Source organism: Cornus florida, unplaced genomic scaffold, assembly GCF_030987335.1.
Source record: "Cornus florida cultivar Cherokee Brave unplaced genomic scaffold, ASM3098733v1 CherokeeBrave_3.0.0_Hap2_Chr11, whole genome shotgun sequence".
In the NCBI taxonomy this organism is placed as follows: Eukaryota; Viridiplantae; Streptophyta; class Magnoliopsida; order Cornales; family Cornaceae; genus Cornus; species Cornus florida.
In genome coordinates this window covers 28166002-28186526 of record NW_026775581.1, presented here as the reverse complement: position 1 = coordinate 28186526, position 20525 = coordinate 28166002, and the positions used below count along the sequence as shown (strand labels likewise).

Below are 20525 nucleotides of genomic sequence, written 5' to 3'. Positions count from 1 at the left end.
GGAATGTATACTATAGGTTAGTCAAAATAATAAACACCAATAAACTTCCTAAGGTATTTGAACCTTGTGGAATCTTAAAGTCCTGTAGGAATGCAAGTCAGTAGATCCTTTTTACAAAGATCTGGCATTTTGTTCAATAAGCTTGCAAAAAGATAATGTCAATTGTATATTTGTTTTCTTGTTAAATGCAATATTAGATTCTTTAATACATTCTTAAAACCACTATGACTATACAATGACACATATAGTACCTTGTTAAATACATAAAAGCATTTGTTTCATCCAAAATTATGTAAAGCAACTTAATACTGGTATGTACTCCTCAATTGTAGATTAGGAATGTAATTATGTTTTATTTGGTGTACGGTGAAGCAAGATTAGTACCTATATAACAACCTCCTCTGGATTGATTAATATGCTTCAGTGTCACTAGTAAGCTCAGTATTAGATTCAACAGAATATTGCAAACTATAACCGAGGTTTCCATTCACATAACAAATAATGGCTAAACAACTTTCAAATGGAACATTTTAGGTTTGGCTTAAAGTTTTGCACACATGACTAGATCAATAAGGTTACCTATCATTCTCCTATACAACAAAGAATCTGTTGACTTTTAAGAGATAATCAAATCAAGAGTGAAGTATGAGAAGAAGAAGAAAAAGAGAAGAAAAAGGATGAGAGAAAAAGATAGAGAGATGGGGAATGAGAAAAAGAATGAAAGAATTCTTTCATCTTTGCCCCCACATTCTAATTAAACTAACAAGTTTCAGAAATAAGCCGCTGACAACACTCCCCCTCAAGCTGGCGCAAAGATAGCTATCATACCCAGCTTGACTAACATATTTTGCAAGCAAGTCTTGCTCACGCCCTTGGTCAAAACATCAGCAATCTGAGCATGTGTGTTAACGTATGGAGTACAAATCAGCCCAATATGAAGCTTTTTCTTAATGAAGTGTCGATCGACTTCAATATGCTTTGTCCTATCATGTTGAACTGGATTGTGGGCAATGCTAAAAGCAGCCTTGTTGTCACAATACATCATTGACTCGCGAACAGGATAACCCAACTTACCCAACATAGTTCGTAGCCATAACAACTCACAAACTCCATGTGCCATGGATCTGAACTCAGCCTCTGAACTAGATCTAGCTATTACAAATTGTTTCTTGCTTTGCCATGAAACAAGATTACCTCCAACAAATGTGCAATATCCTGAAGCAGATCGTCGATCTGTCACATACCCTACCTAGTCAACATCAGTATATGCTTCAACACGCAAGTGGCCATAACAGCTTAACAATATCCCTTTACCAAGTGAACCTTTTAGTTAGCGAAGAACATAATGAGCTGCCTCAAGGTGAGGTGTACATGGAGCATACATAAATTGATTAATCACACTAACAGCGTAGGCAATATCCGGGCACGTAAGATATAGGTAAATTAGTCTCCCAACCAATCCCTGAAATCTTCCCACATCATCCAATGGGTCTCCATCTACATCATTAAGCTTGTGGTTTTGCTCAATGGGAATATCAATAGGTCTAGCTCAAAGCCTGCATGTTTCAGCAAACAAATCTAGCACATACTTCCGTCGAGAAATGAACACCCCTTCGATCTGCACACCTCAATGCCAAGAAAGTATCCCAATAATCCGAGGTCTTTAATCTCGAACTCTGTTCCCAAGAATGACTTCATTCGATGAATCTCTTCTGGATCATTTCCAGTGATAACAATATCACCAACATATACAATAAGGGCAGTGGTGCAGCCCTGGTGCTTCTTGATGAAGAGAGTATGATATGCCTGACTCTGTGTTTACCCCACTCTTTTCATAGCAGTGTTGAACCTCTCAAACCAAGCACGTGGCTACTTTTTTAACCTATACAAGGCTTTATTTAGCTTGCACACTAAATTCTAACCATTGGCAAGCTTAAACCCTGATGGCATAGTCATATTCACCTCTTCCTCCAAGTCACCATGAAGGAAAGCATTCTTTACATCCAGCTGATATAAAGGCCAATTCAAATTAGCTGCCAAAGAAATGACACGTATAGAGTTCATCTTGGCAACTGAAGCAAATGTTTCCATATAATCAATCCCATAGGTTTGAATGAAGCCCTTTGCTACTAACCAGGCTTTATATCTCTCAATCGTTCCGTCTGCATGGTACTTTATTGTGTAGACCCATTTGCAGCCTACTGGTTTCTTACCCCTGGGTAATGGAACAATATCCCAAGTACCATTCTTCTCAAGGGCCTTCATCTCTTCAAGCATGGCTTCCTTCCATGGAGTTTGACTGAGAGCATCTGAAGCACTAGAAGGAACAGATACATAGGAGATAAATGAAGTAAAAGCACAATATGTTGGAGATAAGGCATCATAGGATACAAACTGAGATATGAGATGTGTTATACAACTACGAACACCCTTACGATAGGCAATAGGGACATCATGATCAGCATGACTGCTATTGGGAAAAGAATAAGGAGTATCAATGTCAACTGAGGAATTACCTGGATCGAGGTAATTCCTCAGCATGACTTCTTGGTCCTGGGGTGAGTCAATGACTTGTTTTTCCCTCCTAGACTAGACAATTAGCTGCTTTCCCTGCTGCAAATCATTAGTGTTAGGAGGCCTAAACATAGACACCTCAATAAGAAGCTCCCCTTGAATGGGAACAGGCAAAGAAGGGGGCATTCTCTCTGAATGGATGACGACTTCTCTACCTATATAGTAGTCAGAATCCCGAGTAGTGGGAAAAAAAGGAACAAACTCGAAGAATGTAACATCCATAGAGACAAATCGACGACGAGTGGTAGGGTTATAACACCGATACCATTTTTGAGTGTCGAAGTATCCAAGAAAGGTCCATTTTTCCTTGCGATGATGAATGTGAACAAAAGAAACACAACCAAACACTTTTGGAGGGACAGTAAACAAGGCAATGTGATGGTGTAAGACAGAGAAGGGGGATTGATAGCCAAGAACCTTAGAAGGCATGCAATTGATAAGGTATGTAGTTGTTAAGGTTGAATCAACCCAATAACTTTTAGGCACTCCCATCCCAATTAGAAGAGAACGGATCACCTTCGTAATATGACGGTGTTTTCTTTCAGTTACACCGTTCTGTTGTGGTGTATCGACACAGGAGTTTTGATGGACAATCCCGTTATTAGCAAAAAAGGAGGCAAGGCCCCATACATAAACTCTCCTCCATTATCAAATCGAAGGATTTTGAGAAGACAACCAAACTAAGTACATATCATCTTATGAAAGGTTTTAAAAATGGAAAGAAATTCATCTTTGGTTTTCATAAGATAAAACCAAGTATATCGACTAAAGTCATCAACAAACACAACAAAGTAACAAAAACCAAGTAACGAAGTAGTTGATTCAGGACCCCACACATCATAATGAACAAGTTGCAAATGAGCTGTACTTTTATTAATACTAGTAGGATAAGAAACATGACATTGTTTACTTATAAAAAAAAAAAAAAAAAAGACACAACATTGTTTGGCAAGAACACATGTTTCATAATTTAACTCAAAAGATTCAACAGAAGCAAGCAGGGGAAGCATGTGCTTCAAAACAGGATGAGGTAAATGAGCTAGTCTATTATGCCATCGCATTAACAGATATTTATTGACATTACTATTCCTAACACTAGATTGATTTGCAGCATAATAAGAAGTTAGCCTCACGTTCAGCAAATACAGGCCATTGTCCTCACGTCCACTTCTAATCATCTTCCCCGTGTCCAAGTCCTGAAACACATTGTGAGATGGAAAAAGGTTACACTACAATTCAAGCCTTTTGTAATGTGACTGACAGAAAGGAGGTTATTGGTAAACTTTGGGACATGAAGAACAAAGGATAAGGTAAGATTAGGAGATGCAGAAACAATGCCCTTCCCCGTAATGGAGGTGAAGGTGCCATCATCCACTCTAACCTTATACTTACCAAAACATAAACTATACGAAGAAAAATCAAATGCCATACCAGTCGTGTGATCAGTGGCTCCTGAATCAATAATCCAGGGTGACCCACTAGATAATGTGGAAACCTAAAGTGCCGAATGAAAGGTACCTGTCTCTGCGAAGTTAGAGGTGGAAATTGAGGCATTTTGAGCTAGTAGATGTCAAAGAGCATCAAGTTCAGCCCTGGACAAAGAACTCGGTGACCCTGAGGAGGCATGACCAGTAGAAGCATTCTCACGCTTTGCAGTATGTGTCGTAGATAATCTCCTAAATGGACCAGGCCTTGGCCTAGCATTCACATGAGCAGGAGCTGGAGTAGGGTGACCGTGTAGATTCCAGCATGTTTCCCTAGTGTGGCGCGTACGCCCACAGTGATCACATCTCAACTTGCTTTTGTCATTCTGCTTTTCTCCTTTTGGGGGATTGGGTTTGTTCCATTGTTGTGTTGCAAGAGCAGACCTCTCAGACAATGGTATTTCTAGCTCAGGCTTAGTGTATACAGGTGCAGACATAGCCTTCAAGGTCCTACCCATTGCATTCTGATTGAGACTATCTACAATCTCAGTTGGGACCTCTTTAGTTAGACTCACCCCTGAGCTAAACTGATAGAACCCATATCATTGTGTGGCATCAAGGTGATCCACCCATAGATATCAGGAACATACATAGAAATTCTGTTTATCAACCTGGCTTATCCCAAAAATGCTTTTCATATGGAGAGCCCTAGTATGACGAAAAATATGATTCGGGCCATGTGGATCGACAAATCCCTTTGATTGTTTCTCATATACTTCCTCTAAAATCAGATTAATTAGAAATAATCACTTAACATTTACTTGCTACAACTTAGATTTTTCAATGGCAAGCAATACCAAGGAAAATCCTAATCGCAAATGTTTCATCGAAGTCAAAACCCTTTAATTTGAAATAGCCTTGAGCAAACAACCTCACGTTATTTCTAGTGATGAATCATCCAATTAATTCTAAAATATATTTATGTATATATATATATTTGGTACCTATGACATTAGTATCTGTAGGTTGAGAGACAAGTTCCCAAACATCATTCCTCGTGAATTGATTAAGGTGTCTTCCAAAGAATTTATCCAACCCTTTTTTTTTTTTAACTTTTCTAATATTTAGGTTTAGTTTTAGTTATATGATAATAATACCAGTTTCATCACAAAAAGTAAAAATGAAGATATTTTTGAACTCTAGTTGATGATATTTGACTTTCTGATGTAGTAAGATGATCTTGAACACGTTCCGTCATTTCAATGACTACACTTACCAACTAATTTATAACATCCTCATCTTTTTGGCAGTCTTATCTTTACACCTATTGTTGTCTTATGATAATATGTCATCCCAAATGACTTTTGGCTAGTATTTTCTTGTTAATGGATTACCAAGCTATTTACAGATGATAATTTATTGAAGTAGTATGATTTTCTTTTTTGTTCTCAAAATTAGTCTTTATTCTTTTTCTTTGCTTGCTAGTGCCAATCCCATGTATATGGACTTAGTCATGCTATTGACATTTTGATAGATTACGTGACAAGTATCAATTTTCTTGTCTATCTACAGGCCAAAGGGCTGGGCTATGCAATAAATACAATGGAGGAGCTTCAATTTGTCAAGGAAGTTGCTGAGGCCACTGGTGTTGTTCTTGACCCAGTTTACAGGTTTGAGGAGCATTTTTTTTAATTTACTTTTTTCCTGGGCAAGTGGATTTTTTTTACAGATATCAACAATAATGTGCAAGGCTATAAGAAAAAGCATTCCTTTGCATTACAAGAGTTCAAACGAGAACAAGAAAATATCACATCTGCAGCCAAAAAATACATGAAGAGACAAACATGACAGTAGATTATAAAGGAACTAAGACAATAACAATAAGAAGCTTGTAGTGGCAACTTAGGCATTAAACAAGGCAAGAGCATCCTGAGGATTCGAGCAAGAGATATCCAGCACCTCCCACCAAATGATCTGAGCTAGAGAAGAGAAAGATCTGAAGGTATCCTCATGCATTATGAGATTCTTCTCAGTCCAAACATGGAATAGGGTTGTTGAAAACAGTCTTTTGCTCACACTATCCGCAAAGCATTGGAGTATTTAGAGAAGAACCATTGAGAAAGTTGCAACAGAGAATCACTGATAGGCATCCTGCAATTGTGGCAGAAAGGAACCAAGCAAATACTTTTCTTCTGAAGATTAGTGGGTGAGGATTTTATTTTGAAAAGTAAGGCAACAAGTGGTTGAGACTCTTGGTCTATAACCATTCCAACAAAGGCTGTGCCAAAAAAACATTAGTATGCTGCACTCTAATACCATTCCATACACTCTTAAAAGTGGATGAGCCAGACTTACAAACCACATCATCAGTTGAAGATTGCAGCTGAACAGATAAGAGGAAATTCCTGAGTTGCTGAACTTGTACTGCAGAAGAAGGAACAGACCGGAAACCATTGTTGATGATAGCCGCAACCAGTGCATTTTTTGAAGATTGAGGTCTCTGTATAGCCTGTGACCAACCTTCTCCCAATAAAGTATAGCCAAAGCACCAAGGATCTGTAAATAGTCTAGTGGTATTGCCATTACCCACCTTGAAATGAATGTGCTGCTTCATAAACTCCCTCACTTCAAGCATATTCTTCCACACTATGGACTGAGAGGTAAAGAGCAGTTCCAATTGTTTGTGTGCCTAGTATACCTTCTTCCAAACCAAGCAATCCTCAAGCAGTCTTTTGACTCTGTAAAATGTCAAACAAGTCTACAAATTGAGGCCTTATTGATGTTAATCAATCTCCTCATTCACAAGCCACCCTCAGATTTAGGTGAGCAAACAATTTTCCTATTAGAATCATCTTCTAATAGGACCCCATGGATCTTCTTATTAGAATCACTAGGACACCAGAGAAATTTTTCATCTTCTTTTCCAATATGCTAATAACTTTAGATGACAACTTGAAAACTGATTTCCATCGGTAAGCAAAGGAAGTACCCAACTTCCATATTTCCAATCTACCAGCCCTTGAGAGGTTTAGGCATTCCCATGCAGAAAGCTTAGAGTAGAATTCGTCCACCAAAGCAAAACAATAATTCCTCTTCAATCCATTGCACGTCCAAGGAAGACCCAGGTAAGAAACTGGAAATGAACCTGTTCTGCAATGAAAAAGATCCTTCTCATACTTGACACTAACTTTTAGAAGAAAAGAAAACTCTTCTCTTCGTTAATGGAAAGTCCAGACAAGGAAGTCAAGTAGTTGAGAACCTGAGAAAGACTTACTCCTGTTCTATAATCTGCATTGAGTACTAAAAAAGATCATCTGCAAAAAATAGATGAGAAACATTTATGCCCAAAGAAGCAGCAATTTTAGAAATCTTAACGGCACCCTCTCTCACTTTAGATTTCATTAAAGTAGAGAAAAATTCAGTGACAGGGGTAAAGATTAAAGGAGACAGAGGACATCCTTTGTGGTGACCTTGTGGGTGGGTGTGTGTGGGCGTGTGCAGGTGGCACCAACAGGCTACCACACTGGGGGAGCTACAGGTGCACAATCCCACATTACCTGGGTGTGGATGGGGCAAGTGCTATATGTAAATTCAACACCCTTCTATGACCCAACACGTTTTAAAGCCGTGATGACCGTGAACCCACCTAAACTCCGGAGTTAAGTGTGCTTCACCTGGAGTGGTACCAGGATGGGTGACCCCTTGGGAAGTCTCTGGTTTGAGGGAGCCAAAAGCGGACAATATTGTGTCTGGCTAGGGTGAGGGTCGTTACAAATGGTATTAAAGCCCGACCCAACTGGAAGTGTGGCCAACGAGGACGTTGGGCCCCAAGGGGGGTGATTATGGTGACCTTGTGGGCGGGTGTGTGTGACCGTGTGCAGGTGGCACTGTGATGACTGTGAACCCACCTAGACTCCGGAGTAAAGCGTGCTTAACCTGGAGTAGTACCAGGATGGGTGACCCCTGGGAAGTCTTTGGTTTGGGAGAGCCAAAAGCAGACAATATTGTATCTGGCTAGGGTGAAAGTTGTTACAAATGGTATCAGAGTCTGACCTAGCCAGAAGTATGGCCAACAAGGACGTTGGCCACAAAGTGGGGGTGATTGTGGTGACCTTGTGGGCGGGTGTGTGTAAGCGTGTGCAGGTGGCACTGTGGGCGGGTGTGTGTGAGCATGTGCAAGTGGCACCAGTAGGCTACCACACTGGGCGAGCTACAGGTGCACAATCCCACATCGCCTGGGTGTGGATGGGGTAAGTGCTATATGTAAATTCAACACCCTTCTATGACAGCGCGTTTTAAAGTTGTGATGATCGTGAACCCACTAGAACTCCAGAGTTAAGCATGATCAACCTAGAGTAGTACCAGGATGGGTGAACCCCTAGGAAGTCTTTGGTACGGGGGAGCCAAAAGTGGACAATATTGTGTCTGGCTTAGGTGAGGGTTATTACATCCTTGTTTCAAGCCTCTTCTAGGTTGAGAGATGTTCGAATTCATGAGAGAGAGAGAGAGAGAGAAATTCTGTATGTATCTTGTATATATCACACTTAACCCTTAAGCCTACCGTGGCTTATATAAAGGAAAACAAATAACCTAATTATACAAGGTTACCTAATTACACAATGATCCTAACAACTATTGGTAATTACATAATGACCCAACATAAATATATATATACATAAACATTCTAACACTCCCCCTCAAGCTGGAGAATATATATCAAATAATCCCAGCTTGGAACAGATAGTCCTTAACCGGTTATGACCCAGTGCTTTGGTAAACATATCAGCTAGTTGATCTTTAGACTCCACAAATGGAGTAGAAATGCTCCCACTTAATATTCTTTCCCGAATAAAGTGACAATCAACCTCAATATGTTTAGTCCTCTCATGAAACACAGGATTCAATGCAATGTGAACAGCTGCTTGATTATCACAAAACAATGGAGTAGGAGCTTCAACTGTTAAACCAAGTTCTTTTAGAAAATGTTGTATCCATGTTAACTCACTAGTGGTACGGGCCATTGCCCTGTACTCAGCTTCAGCACTAGATCGAGCTACCACCGTTTGCTTTTTACTTTTCCATGTAACAAGATTTCCTCCTACAAATATGCAGTAGCCTGTAGTAGATCTCCTATCTGAAGGAGAACCAGTCCAGTCAGCATCTGTAAAACCTTCCACCCTGAGATGACCATTTGATTTATATAGTAACCCAAAACTTGGAGCTTGCTTGAGATATCGGATAATCCGAAGAACAGCAATCCAATGTGGCATTCTAGGAGCTCCCATGAACTGACTTACAACACTAACTGCATATGAAATATCAGGTCGAGTGATAGTGAGATAAATTAATTTCTCAACAAGGCTACGAAATCTGCCCGGGTCATTAAATAGATCACCCTCATCAGACACAAGTTTTGTATTTGAATCCATAGGAGCATCAACTGGACGACCACCTAACATACCTGTGTCTTCTAGCAAGCCCAACACATATTTACATTGAGATAAACTTATACCCTTCTTGGATCTAGCAACTTCAATACCCAAGAAGTACCTAAGTTTACCCAAGTCTTTAGTGTGGAATCGATTTTGTAGAAACAACTTCAACTTAGCAATGCCTTCAGAATCATCACCTGTGATCACAATATCATCTACATACACCACAAGAAAAATGAAGCCAGCTTTAGTGCGCAGGTGAAATATCGAATGATCGGTCTGGCTTCTGTTAAGGCCAAATTCTAATGCCGCCTCAAAGAATTTTCCAAACCAAGCCCGTGGAGATTGTTTCAATCCATACAGGGCCTTTTTAAGGCGACAAACAGTGTGACGATACTTCCCCTGAGCAACAAACCCAGTTGGTTGCTCCATATAAACTTCTTCAACCAAGTCACCATGTAAGAAGGCATTTTTGACATCTAATTGAAACAACGGCTAGTTACAATTGGCAGCAATGGAAATAAGTACCCGAATAGAATAAATCTTAGCAACAGGGGAAAAAGTCTTATCATAATCAACACCATAAGTCTGATTGTAACCCTTTGCCACTAAACAAGCCTTTAACCGCTCAATAGACCCATCGTGAAGGTATTTAACTGTATAGACCCACTTACAACCAACCGTTTTGGAGCTCGGATGTAAGGGAACAAGATCTCATGTTCGATTACGATGAAGGGCATCCATTTCATCTACCATGGCCTATCCCCAACCCGAATCAGAGAGAGCATCCTGCAAAGTCTTGGGAACAAAAATAGCAGACACTGGATAAAAAACAAGATAAAGAGGATGAAATCTAACGTACGAGACAAAGTTAGAAATGGGATGTGCAGTAACACACAACCGAATACCTTTACGGAGAGCAATAGGCAAATCATCAGGTAAAGGCGTCGGATCCGAAGACTCTGAAGGAGATGGAGGGAGCGAAGTAGGTGGTCGAGGTCGTCGAGTATAAACCTGCAATGGGACAACAGAGCGAGGAGGTGCGGAAGCAGGAAACAGAGAGGGAACCATTGGCATAGGTGGCTCAAAAGTAATATCGAGAGGAGTGGTAGAATCAGAAAAATAAGGGAGAGACTCAGAAAATGTGACATCAACACTATTGAAATAGCTTTGAAAATGAGGACTATAACAACGATAGCCCTTCTGAGTGCGAGAATACCAAGAAAAACACACTTGGTGGCACGAGGGTCGAGTTTATCAAGACCGGGTCCAAGGTTATGGACATAACACACACATCCAAAGACCCGCGGAGTAAGATTAAACGAAGCTGAGTCGAAAAATAGAACAGAATGAGGAGATTTACCGTTTAACACTGACGAGGGTATCCGATTAATAAGATGACATGTCGTATGAACAGCATGACTCCAAAACCATTTGGGAACATGCATATGAAATAAAAGGGCACGGCAGACTTCTAAGAGATGACGATCTTTACATTCAGCTACACCGTTTTGTTGCGGAGTATAAGTACAAGATGATTGATGAATGATGCCTTTAGCATAAAAATAAATCTCAAAAGGATCCGAGAAATATTCTTTGGCATTGTCAGAACGTAAAACTTTTATGGAACACCCAAATTGAATTTTTTTTTCTTTGCGAAATATTTGGAAAATAGAGAACAACTCAGAACGATTTTTCATTAAAAACAACCAAGTCATCCAAGAATGATAAACCACAAAAGTCACAAAATAACGAAATCCATTAATAGAAATATGTTTTATTGGTCCCCATACATCTGAATGAACTAACTGAACAGGACTAGCAACACGATTATTATCTCTCGATTTGAAAGATACACGACAATGCTTACTAAGCTGACATGTTTCACAAGACATGGACTCAATACAACTAAGACCGAGGACTTGGCGCTGCAAAACTGATAATGATGGGTGGCCGAGACGACAATGCCACTGGAAAGAAAACAAAGATGATTGAAGAGCCGTAGGAGATGGTGCAAGATCGAAGTAATAGAAGCCACCTAGTTCATGTCCCGTACCAATCCTCTTCTTCGTCTTGAGATCCTAAAAAAGACAACATGTGGGATAAAATGTAACGGAACAGTTAAGAGATTTAGTAAGCTTACTAATGGACAACAAATTAAAAGGGAATTGAGGAACATATAACACAGAGGAGAGGGACATTGAAGAGGTAAGATGAATAGTTCCCAAACCCAAAACTTTAGTTAATGATCCGTTAGCAAGAATAACACTTTGAGAGGAAGAAACAGACTGAAAATCAGATAAGAGATGAGAACTACTAGTCATGTGATCGGATGCGCCAAAGTCAAGAATCCAGGGACTCTGACTAGAGGACAAAAGACATGCAGGGGCACAACCTGATTGGGCAAGGGACCCCATTGAAGATGAGGTAGAAGGCCGTTGTTGAGACAGAAACTGAGCATACTCATCGCGGGGAATCATGACCATAGCAGTCTCAACAGCCACATGTGGAGCAATGGGTGTGGCAGAGAAAGAAGAATCCCCATCATTAGAAGTCACTTGATGTGCATAGGAAGAAGGTGGTGGTTTCCCATGAAGATCCCAACAGTAATTGACAGTGTGATTAGTAAGACCGCAGTGAGTGCAAAGTTTTGATACTCTGCCTCTGCTATGACCATGACCACTGCCACGACCACGACCACGAGTAAAACGACCACCACCGCCACGAGAAGACTAAAAACCACCCTGGTTCACAACTAAGGCAGAACGTTCACTGCTAGGAGGAGCAGTGACACCACTTGAAGCACCCTCGGAAACGCCACTAGATAAAGTATCACGCTGGAGTTTGGATAACATATCAGGAAGAGAGGGAAGTGCAGGGCTACCCAAAATCTGTGCACAAACAGGTTCATAATCTTGTGACAATCCTATGAGAACCCGAACAACATTAAAATCCTCACGTTGTTGTTGCATGCTTCTCACATCAAAGGTGATGGGTTGATACAAGTTCATTTATTCACAAAGTCCCATTACCCGTGAGAGGTTTTCTTCTAAACTATGAGTCCCTTGCTAGAGGTCAAAAAATTGTCTACACACCTCATAAATTCTGGTTATATTACCGGTACCTGAATATAACTGTTGGAGTCGGGTCCATATCTCCTTGGCAGTGTCTAGATATAACAAGTTGGAGCTAATATGAGGTTCAATACAATTCAGCATTAAGGAGATGATCTGAGCATCCCTTTGTTCCCATGAACTGAAATCAGCATCACTGTCTTTGGGTTTATCCTTAACCAAATGTGTGCCAAAGCCTTTGGCTTTAAGGAAAATGGCTACTGACTTGGCCCATAAAATGTAATTTTTGCCATTAAGCTTGACTGAAGTCATGGGAGGATTGAAGGAGGTAGAAGATAACAGGTTTGAACTGGCAGCCATGGAGAAGATAACAAAAATAACGAACCTGGGAAAAAATTGCAGAATCGGCAATTGGGCCGGATCTGGGTAATCGGGCCGGATCTGGGCGAACAGGGCTGGATCAAAACCAGGTCTCTGCTATCCCGGTTTTAGTAAACCAGGGTTGGAATAACATAACCGCGTAGCCAAACACAGCTGTTCTTCTTCACCCACTGACAGATGCCGGCAAGCACACAGCAGCAACAGCAAAAATCAGCGACACCACACCGAATCAGAACCTCTGCAACTTCTGACCAAGAGAAAAGACGAATCGATGAAGCCTCACCTCTGAAAATAACGACGGTGGATGTCGGCGAGCTTGCTGACGACCGAAGCGGCAACAACACGAGCGGCCAACGGGGCTTCAGATCTGACAACGACAAAGACGAATGATGCTCTCAACCTGCCAGCGAATAGAACTTCCGGCAAAGACACTAACAACACACTCGCGATTCCGATCGCGATTCCAATCTCATACAAGGACAACACAATTGTCGTTTCCCACACCCATGAATTCATATAGCTCTGATACCATGTTCGAATTCATGAGAGAGAGAGAGAGAGAGAAATTCTGTATTTATCTTGTATACATCACACCTAACCCTTAAGCCTACAGTGGCTTATATAAAGGAAAACAAATAACCTAATTATACAAGGTTACCTAATTACACAACGATCCTAACAACTATGGGTAATTACATAATGACCCAACATAAATATATATATACATAAACATTCTAACAAGAGAAACCATTGGGAGAGCCATTTACGAGGATAGAAATTCCATGATCCAAGATATCCATTTGACCCCAAGACCCATATGAGTCGTGATCTGTTGCAGAAACCTCCAGTTAACATAGGTATAAACTTTATGAAGATCCTCCTTAAGAGCCATTAACTTTTGTGAATTCTTCCTCTGAAATCCCCTGATAAGCTCACAAGACATTATATGATTATCTTGAATGAGTCTATATTTGATGAATGTAGCTTGCTCCAAGCCTATCAACTTTGGGAGAACCTGAGCCAACTTGTTAGTAAGTCCCTTGATTGCATCCTTTCAAAGCACCCTATAAGCTGATTTAATCGAGAAATGACCATCACTAGTGTAGCCCCAGATTTTGCAGTCATTCCTATTATATCAATGCCAAAGAACCCAACTGATGGAGAAGGAGTTGGAACTCCTCATGATCAAGCGCCACTTGTTGGTGAACAAACTCAAATTGTACAAGTGCGTGCTTATTACAGTCTTGAGTTTGCCGCCTAGAGGTATCACAAGTGGTCTTGCTCTTCTTTATTTGGAAGATCTAAACATGTGAATTGTTAGTATTAATAATTTTCAGATTACATGTGAATTCATAGAGGTTGATTAACAGCTTCCGAAACAAAGGAGACTAAACAGGAACAAGAGGAATCCAAGAAGAAGATCCTTCTCCTTTCCTTTCTTTGGAAGAAAAGGAGGATCTGGACAAAATCGATGAAACAGAATAGATCCAAGTGAATGGAAAGGATAAAACAACCGGGGGCGGCACCTAACCACTCTTTCCGTCCTGACTTGGCAGATTCTCCCCCCGACTCTCCCTGAAAAGGATGAAATTCAGCCTAGCAGTACCCATTGTTTAGGTCCAATTTCCAAAGCACTCTCGGACAACTTTGTGTTGTGCTGCAGGAGGGTTTGGTATGTTTCCATGAGTCTCCTATTTATAGAACTCTACCTCAACTAATCAGTCCTAATTCTATGCACATTTATCTCTCTTTCCTTGATTCTCTTTCCATTTGAATTCAATTTGAGTCAAATATCTGTAGTAGAAATGGTCTTCTGCTTGACACAAGTTTCCTTCATTGCAATTATCTTGTGAAAGACATTGAGAAGAGATATTGGACGAAAATCTGCTGTTGTGGAACTCCTATCCTTCTTAGGAATCAAGAAGGTCACAAAGATGGTTGAAACCCCTTGTCACAATTTAGAAGAAAGGAAGAAACCATCTGCATTGCCTTAGTCAAGTCACCACCAAGAATTCTCCAGTATTACTGGCTAAATCGAGCTGGAAAACCATCAGGTACCAGCTCATGACAACAATTTTAATCTCTTCCTTAGAGAAAGGAGCTTACAGGAACTGAGAGTCTTCAACAGAAAGTGTCTTCCTAGAGGGAAGCAAGTCTTGTTCACTGAGGATGCATACCATGAGTTTCTGGACAACAGAAAAGATCTTTGTAAAAATCCGCTAGGGTGGAGTGAATTCTCTGTTCGATCATTAGTCTAAATCCCAGTCTCATCTTCATCGTTGTCATCCTTGCCTTATTCCCATATGAATGGGGTCGTCCACATGAATTATTTTTTCTCGATTCTTTTCTATTACACATCATTTCACCTAATATGTTTAACTTTTTAAAGTCGTTTCTAATAACTTCATCCCAAGTAATTTTTGGTTGCCCTCTCCACCTTTTACCTTCTGTGGAAACTAATTTTTCTCTTCTTACTGGCACATTTAAAGGTCTCCGTTGTATGTATCCAAAGCATCTCAGTCTACTCTTTTATTTTCTCGTTGATAGGTGTCACTCCTAATTTTTCTCTTACACTTTCATTAGTGACCTTATCTCTTCTAGTCACTCCAACCATCTATCTTAGCATTCTCATTTTCACAACATAAATGTGGTGTTCTTGTTTCTTATTTAAAGCTCAACACTCCACTCCATATAGCATGGTTGGTCTTTTAACTGTCCAATAAAAATTTCTTTTTTAGCCTATGCGTTATTCTTTTATCACATGAGATGCCACTAGCTTGTCTCCATTTTGTCCATCCGGATCCAAATCTACTAGTTGTATTACTATCCATCTCTCCATCCTTTTATATTATTGATCCCAAGTAACGAAAGTGGTTGTTTTGAGTAATCTTTTGATTTTAGAGTGTTGTCATTATATTATCATGAATCTAGTCTTTATTAAATTTTCACTCAATATACTCTGTTTTAGTTCGACTAATTCTCAATCCTTTTGATTCTAAAACATTTCTTCGATTTTTATTTTTATTTTTATTTTTTTTTTTTTTGTAGAGTCCACCAAATTACCATAGCCTCATCTTGAAGACCCAAAATTGAATTAAAAGACCTATGTGAGGCCACTTTCCTGTAGAATAATTTAGAACAATTATCATTGTGCCTAATTCATCTTTTTCTGGACTTCTGATGCATCAAGGTTTCCTCATTTTCTAGAGCCGACTCTGTGTTTGAAATGGTAATATTTTCCTTCTCTATACAATCATGGTCAAGAGGATTCTGCAAAAGTTGAAGTTGAATACCCTCTATAATAGGTCTAGCAGAGATAACCTGAGTTTCAATGGAAGCCAAACTTCCTTTTAGCCACTCCTTTACTTCATTCTTAATAGATTTTAACTTCTGTAAGACCACTTGAATAGGAACCCCAGTCGACTGAACAGACCGAGCTTTAGCAGTTACATCTTCAAATGCTTCTGGATCACTCCATATCTCAAGGAACCTGAAAGGCTTTGGATTAGAAGCAATGTTAGCATCAGGTAAAACAATGAGACCTACAATGATATGACAAACTTACAGGGCAGAGAGTAGCTTTGGAATTTGACATATGAGAAAACCAGTCACCATTAGCTACTCCGATTTCCAACTTTGCAAAGATCCTAGAAGAGATATCATGCTTATTTGTCCAAGTCCAGGTCCCATTCACCATAGGAATTTCCACCAAACCAGAAAAATTCATGAAATCATTGAACTCATCTACAATCTCCTGAGGGATCCTTTTACCACCAATTTAGTCTCCATAGAATCGAACTGAGTTCCAGTCACCTAAGGCCATCCATGGCCCTAAGGGTGAGATTGATAATTATTGACCCAAAACCAATTACCCTGGATTTTATTAGTAATAGAATTGGAGTTAGCTTCATTCACTCGAGTACCATTAAACAAACAAAATGAATAGTAGAATTAATAATCCAATTTCTAACAACATTCTGCATCCCGGGGCGATTTAAGCCCCTAACATTCCAACAACCGATAATTAAACAAGATTAGGATTGGTTGTTTGGGCACCTTTGGTCAACACGCCTCTTGTAAAACGTTGAGAAACTTCCATAACCTTCTTATTTTTATTCTTTTTGTTTGAAGAGTTATTCTGTTTCTAATCAATACTCTGATCCAAAATGTCTTCAGCATGAGGCATGATAGCAAAGGCATTATTGATTACAATACCTTTTGCCACTTGAGGCTTCTCATTCATCGGGATAGATGACTTTCAAGGCTCTTTAGAGCTCCGATCTGACTCCTTACTGTGACTAGTCAAGAAGGATTTTGAGAGACTTGATGGCTGGGGGATTACCCAAAACATTATTATCCTTTGACTTGGAAGAACCACTGTATGGAGAAGGTAATTTACGAGAGAATGGGTTAGAGGCTGAGGTGAGCCACCGACATCATGCTCAGTCTCCTTTGACTTTTGTAGCTTCAAAAGAGGGACTCTCGTTTGATAGAGAAGGCTGTTTTCCATTGGACTGTAATTGATCAGAACATGAGGGCTTTTCAATCCCATGAGGAGGTTGAGGAAACTCCTCATTAACAGGAACATACTTACCCTTCTATTTAGCCCTCCAGATTTGCTCAGTCCATCGATCATCAGTTGAAGCAGTTTTCTTGAGGGGCATGGTTTGATCGAATGATCAATACCATAACATTGATGGCAAAGCTGTGGTTTCCATGCATATTCAATATCAGCCCTACAACGATTGCCATGAAAAAAGGAATTCAATGCTATCAGGTAACACATCGTGGATGTCAACTTCCACCATTGCACGCAAAAAGGCACCACAATCTCTTGCAATTGAAGCCTCATCCTTGAAGATAGGATTGTAGAATTTTGAACAATTCTTCGAAATACCACTTTGCTTCGACAATGAATAGGCTATCCATGGATTCTAATCCATATTGGAACCGAGCCTAAAGCATCCTTCACCATATTCACATTCTTGCTCCAATGCTTTAAGAAAGATGATATAGACTTGCCCTTGCAGGTATGCACCTGGACAAAATCTTTTCCAACTCATCCTCTGAAGCAAAACGAATGATGGAAAAACCATCTTTAAACATAACCAGTTTGAGATCATCATCAGTGAGTTTCCTAACCCTGGTAAGGTATTGACCTAAATGGGCGCTTGCCCATAAGATAACCCACTATTGAACTACTAGTATTGTATTTCCTCATCAAAATCTTCATCATGAATGGAAACCAAATCTTCAGACTTGCATTCCGGCATGAACTGCAGATCTGAGAAGGATGTTTGTGAGTCATCCTTAAACAAATTGCTCCATATAACTCTTGGTGGTGGTTGTGGATGGGAGGAGGAGGTCCCCCGATGGCTGGGTGGAGGAGGGTGAACCCTCCCCCATCAAATGGTGGTGCAAATCACCTTTTCAAACCCCAGGCACACGAAACCCTAAATCACATAGAGCAGCCTAGAGAGAAACGATTTTTCACTGTTTGAGGAGCATTTCAATGTACAGTATTTACACTTCTACATTTATATCTAGTATACAAGAACAAAGATGCTTGCCATGGGTATGAAGTACGTAAAAGGTTATGACATTGTTTTTTCTTTTGTTTTCTTTTTTCAAAGAAAGAGATGTTGACATCAACTAGTGAAAAAAAAAAAGAGATGTTGACATCGTCTACTGCACCCTACACCATCCCTTTGTTGTATTTTGCTGTTGTCGTTATTATTACTGTTGAGTCTATTGTTGTTGTCATATTTATTTTTTTGTTGGTCACGCTGATAGTGGTCATGTTGTTGATGATGGTAACGTTGGTGGTTTTCTATGTGTTTTCGATAGTGCTTGATGAACAGTGTAGTAGTTGAAATATTTAAGCAATTCAAGTTTTAACTTATCTTTAGTTGTTATAATTGGTGTTGGTGGTATGATTGGGTTTTCGGAGGTGGTAGACGAATGGTGTTAGTTAATTGATTTTTTAAAAAATAAAAATAAACCATGCTTACTTGTTAAGATGAGAAGATTGTTTGACAATTTGTTAATTGTGCATTCTTTGTAGCGGAAAAGCTGCTTACACGATGATGAAAGACATGGCTGAGAATCCAATGAAGTGGGAAGGGAAGAAGATCCTATTTATACACACAGGAGGACTCCTAGGGTTGTTCGACAAGACTGAGCAGCTGGCTCCTTTGATGGGAAATTGGCGTCGAATGGATATCGACGAATCTGTTCCACGTAAAGATGGCATCGGAAAGATGTTCTGAGACTAAAAACTACCAGCAAGTGCTTCCCCAAAGATTTGCAATTTATTTCTATGTACAACAAAGAGAACAGAAGCGGAAGCATAAAAAACACCAAGCTTTTAACAAAGGAACAGCCTAAAAAACAAGTGGTACACTTGAAAATTTCATGTGTTTGTAATGTTCTTAGAAATAAATCATATAATGCAAATGTGTTTGCTTCTTGTGGGCTGTGTCACAACCTCGACTCGAACCTAAACTAATAGGTGTTTAATCCTGCAACTCCTGTCCCAAAATTGTTCTAACGACACCAAGCATCATACATTTTGTGTATCTCTCAATTAAAAACACCACAAGGAAACATATTTGAAATCCGAGGAATTCATTTGCTTCAAATTTCAATGTTACAATTTCAGAAGATTACAGAAATCCCGTCAGATTTGTAGCTCTCATTCTCTTTGCAAGTTGGCTCGAGTTATAATCTGATTTTGAAGGGCCAAACATGTGAAAATGGACTATCTACGTCTTCCACCATTCCAGCATAGCTTATATACCACACACCTTTGGCCTAACAACTCTGCAGTTGACCTTACTTCCCACAACTAGGGGTGGTCATGGATCGGATTAGGCATCAATTCTTATTCGATCCGATCCCAACATCAATCCTTATTCGATCCGATCCCAACAGATTAGAAAAATTCGAATCCGTCACTGATCCATGAGATAACAGATCAGTTTTGCCGATTAGGAATTTTCCTAAAATAGTCCAATATTATTTAATTTTTTAACTATAGCCCAATCGATAAAATTTCAATTCATCAACATTAATTCATATATTTGCCCACCCCTGGGCCACACAACGATCTAATCCAGGATAAATGTTTTCTTAAATCAACTTTCCAAGCCAAATTAGGAAAAATGACAATTAAACCCCTTCTCCCCTCAAAACCGTAACGTACGGAGTGTTTTGCAATAGAGGAGGCTTGTGCGGCCGGAGAGTGGTTCCAGTCGTATACAAGAATACACTGGCGATGGCAAAACAACTTAGTCTGATTAGTTTCACGGCTCTATAAGCATGTAATTCACTTTAGCTGAGAATGGAGCTCCTTGATATAGCTGGTTGGTATGTAAGGGTGAGAGAGATGGAATTTTTGTGTGTACGTAATGTTTGATTGCTTTGTTTTGAGTAGTATTGGGGGGATGGAATTGTTGACGCCCAAGCCTACACAAATTGAGGTCATTAGGAGGCTAATAGAGATTTGGGTTTGATCAGTCTATAAAAAATGCATTTTTTTTCAATTTCTTTTTTCTAATTTTTTACTTTTCTTGTTATATTTTGGATTTGGTGGCTGGGGTGGGAAGGGGAAAATGATTCTTGTTTCATGTATTTTTTTT

The 20525-nt window shown here is 39.7% G+C and overlaps 1 protein-coding gene across 1 annotated transcript in view; it reads left to right on the top strand.

The window, feature by feature from the left end:
• The window catches only part of LOC132286866 (bifunctional D-cysteine desulfhydrase/1-aminocyclopropane-1-carboxylate deaminase, mitochondrial), a 47656-nt gene extending 28285 nt beyond the window's left edge, over positions 1–19371 (top strand). Inside the window, exons 9-10 of the mRNA XM_059789276.1 lie at positions 5571–5668; positions 18950–19371. Coding sequence (XP_059645259.1) covers positions 5571–5668; positions 18950–19154 — 303 coding nt within the window. The 3' untranslated portion in view covers positions 19155–19371. The remainder of the gene's footprint in view (positions 1–5570; positions 5669–18949) is intronic.
• The last annotated feature ends 1154 nt before the right edge of the window (positions 19372–20525 follow it).